Here is a 2,120-nt window from a genome sequence, read left to right as displayed (position 1 = left end):
TCTTTCATTGATCTATGATCCAAAAATAACTTTTGAACTCCTTGGGACAATATTTATTTTAATCACAATTTATGTGTCTTAATTGTGCTCATAATCAGTATTAATTTCTGTTACATTCATAGAATTTATGTAGAATTCAATTAAGAACAGTCTCCTTATTGAGTGTTTTTCAAAGGTAGAGCTTAGTTGGATGATCTGAGAAGGAAAAAATCTAGCTAGGACCATGAAGGTGAGCCAGCTCCTTTTCATATGGATGCAAATAACAGCAAGATGTTATTACAGTTGTTCTGAATTAGTCACACAATTTTACATCTGGAGAAATGATTTAAAACTATAAAAATAATCTTTCACAGTTAATATTAGAATCTTAACTTCTGTATGTTCTAAAACATGTTTAAAAACTTTGAAGGAACACACACACACACACACACACACACAGAGAGAGAGAGAGAGAGAGGCAAAATCAGCTTTGTATGAGATTTCCTAAGCTGTAAGTATACTAATATATTTTAAGAGTAATTGACCACATGAAATGAACATTAATGTAGGAACTGCAGAAAGTTAAGAAACATGTCTTTCTTTGTCCTAGAAAATGATAATTTTGCTTCGGATCCATTTACATTAGAAATTTCTTCTTTTCAGGATATATGTTACTTTCCATAGCCCCCTTAGAAATGTTTGTCGTAATTTATTGTTCCCTAGAATTAGGATAAAAGAATGGCTTGAGGGATAGATTACAGCTATCAACTCACCAATAATCACAGCTAATTCAGTCTCTGGCATAAAGTAGCTGGAGGTGGCTACGAGAAAGGACAAGTAGTAGGCAATGAAAAGTAGGAGGAAAGAGATGACAGCTTTCATGGCTCCCACATGAGCGTCTATGCTGGGGTCTCTGCATCCTGTGGCATTGAGCCGCATCTGCCTGGTGTGTCTCCGCAGGGAGAGAATCAAGAGGAGAAATGAGACCAGAGACACAGAAAAGGGGAAGAGTGTTAACAGGTTGAGACATACCTTAACGGAAGCATATTGAGCTTTATTTACCCTGCATCTCCAAGTTAAGTTTGCTTTCCACTTTGTCTTGACACAAAACCTGAAATCATCATTCAAATTCTCAATGACAGGAATGCTAATAATGACAGAGACGACCAAGCACACCAGCAGGATCCTAGGAATCATCTTGTCAATTCTCCACTTCATCCAGATGAAAAGAGGATGAAAGAAATTAGCTATCTTGAGGAAATAAAAAATGCTGAGGCAGGTGGCAAAGCAGACACTCAAATGGTTGGTTAGTGTCCAGAAGAAGTCAATGATTTTCATTTGTTTACCGGTGGCATAGACATCTGGATACAGCACCAATATAAAACAATCTAATAGTATTACACACAATAGACAAATTCTAGATATGGCCAGACTTGTGAGGATTAAATCAATGGAAGCAATCTTCTTATTCTTGATCCAGTCCATGCAGTTCACCACGCCAATGAATGCATTTCCTAAGACTCCCATTGAAAATTCTCCAGCTGCTATGATCATTAAGATGTTTTTTACTTCATCTGACATGTTAAAACAGAGAAATATCCAATTTGTTTCTATCTGAATTGATGTAGTTTGATATCTACACCTACTTCTTAGCTTTTGCTGTAATTGTCTTTACTTCTTTTATTGTAGTATGTCTTGTGATGGAGACGCGAATGGTAAATGAAGGCTGTAGCTATCTTCATTAAAACTTAATTAGTCTTCACAAATAGCGTGGTTGGCAATCCTTGGCCTGGCTGCTGTGTGTCCATTTACCTTTCCAGTAGGTTTTATGTTTCCACACATGGTTAATTTAGGCTGAGTTACAGTTTATAAAGATGCAAATTAGGTCAACGCTCTCTCAAGGTCTCACACTGTCTTTCTCAGGCTACCTTCTGCAAATTTTGGATTCATTAATCTGTGATGCATACTAGTAACCTCAACAGCCTGCCAGATTTAGCAAATAAAAACACAGAGCACCCAGTTAAATTTGAATTCTAAATAAACGATAAATTTCTTTAATGTATATTCCAAATGCATGAGATAACTACTTAAATTTAAATTTAAGTGGGTGTCCTATATTTTATCCGGCAAATCTAAACCTC

The 2,120-nt window shown here is 36.1% G+C and overlaps 1 protein-coding gene across 1 annotated transcript; it reads right to left on the bottom strand.

The window, feature by feature from the left end:
• Positions 1-621: 621 nt before the first annotated feature.
• On the bottom strand, positions 622-1,560 carry TAS2R7 (taste 2 receptor member 7). The gene has a single exon (XM_016156365.2). The coding sequence runs from the start codon at positions 1,558-1,560 to the stop codon at positions 622-624; it is 939 nt and encodes a 312-aa protein (XP_016011851.1).
• Between the last annotated feature and the right edge of the window lie 560 nt (positions 1,561-2,120).

The sequence above is a fragment of the Rousettus aegyptiacus genome, unplaced genomic scaffold (genome assembly GCF_014176215.1).
Source record: "Rousettus aegyptiacus isolate mRouAeg1 unplaced genomic scaffold, mRouAeg1.p scaffold_m13_p_2, whole genome shotgun sequence".
Classification (NCBI taxonomy): Eukaryota; Metazoa; Chordata; class Mammalia; order Chiroptera; family Pteropodidae; genus Rousettus; species Rousettus aegyptiacus.
The sequence above is the reverse complement of the archived record's forward strand: the minus strand, read 5'-3'. Positions and strand labels throughout refer to the sequence as shown.

What these genes read in the sequence shown, in the direction of transcription:
- TAS2R7 (XM_016156365.2), bottom strand. Translation starts at nt 1,560, where the DNA reads ATGTCAGATGAAGTAAAAAACATCTTAATGATCATAGCAGCTGGAGAA.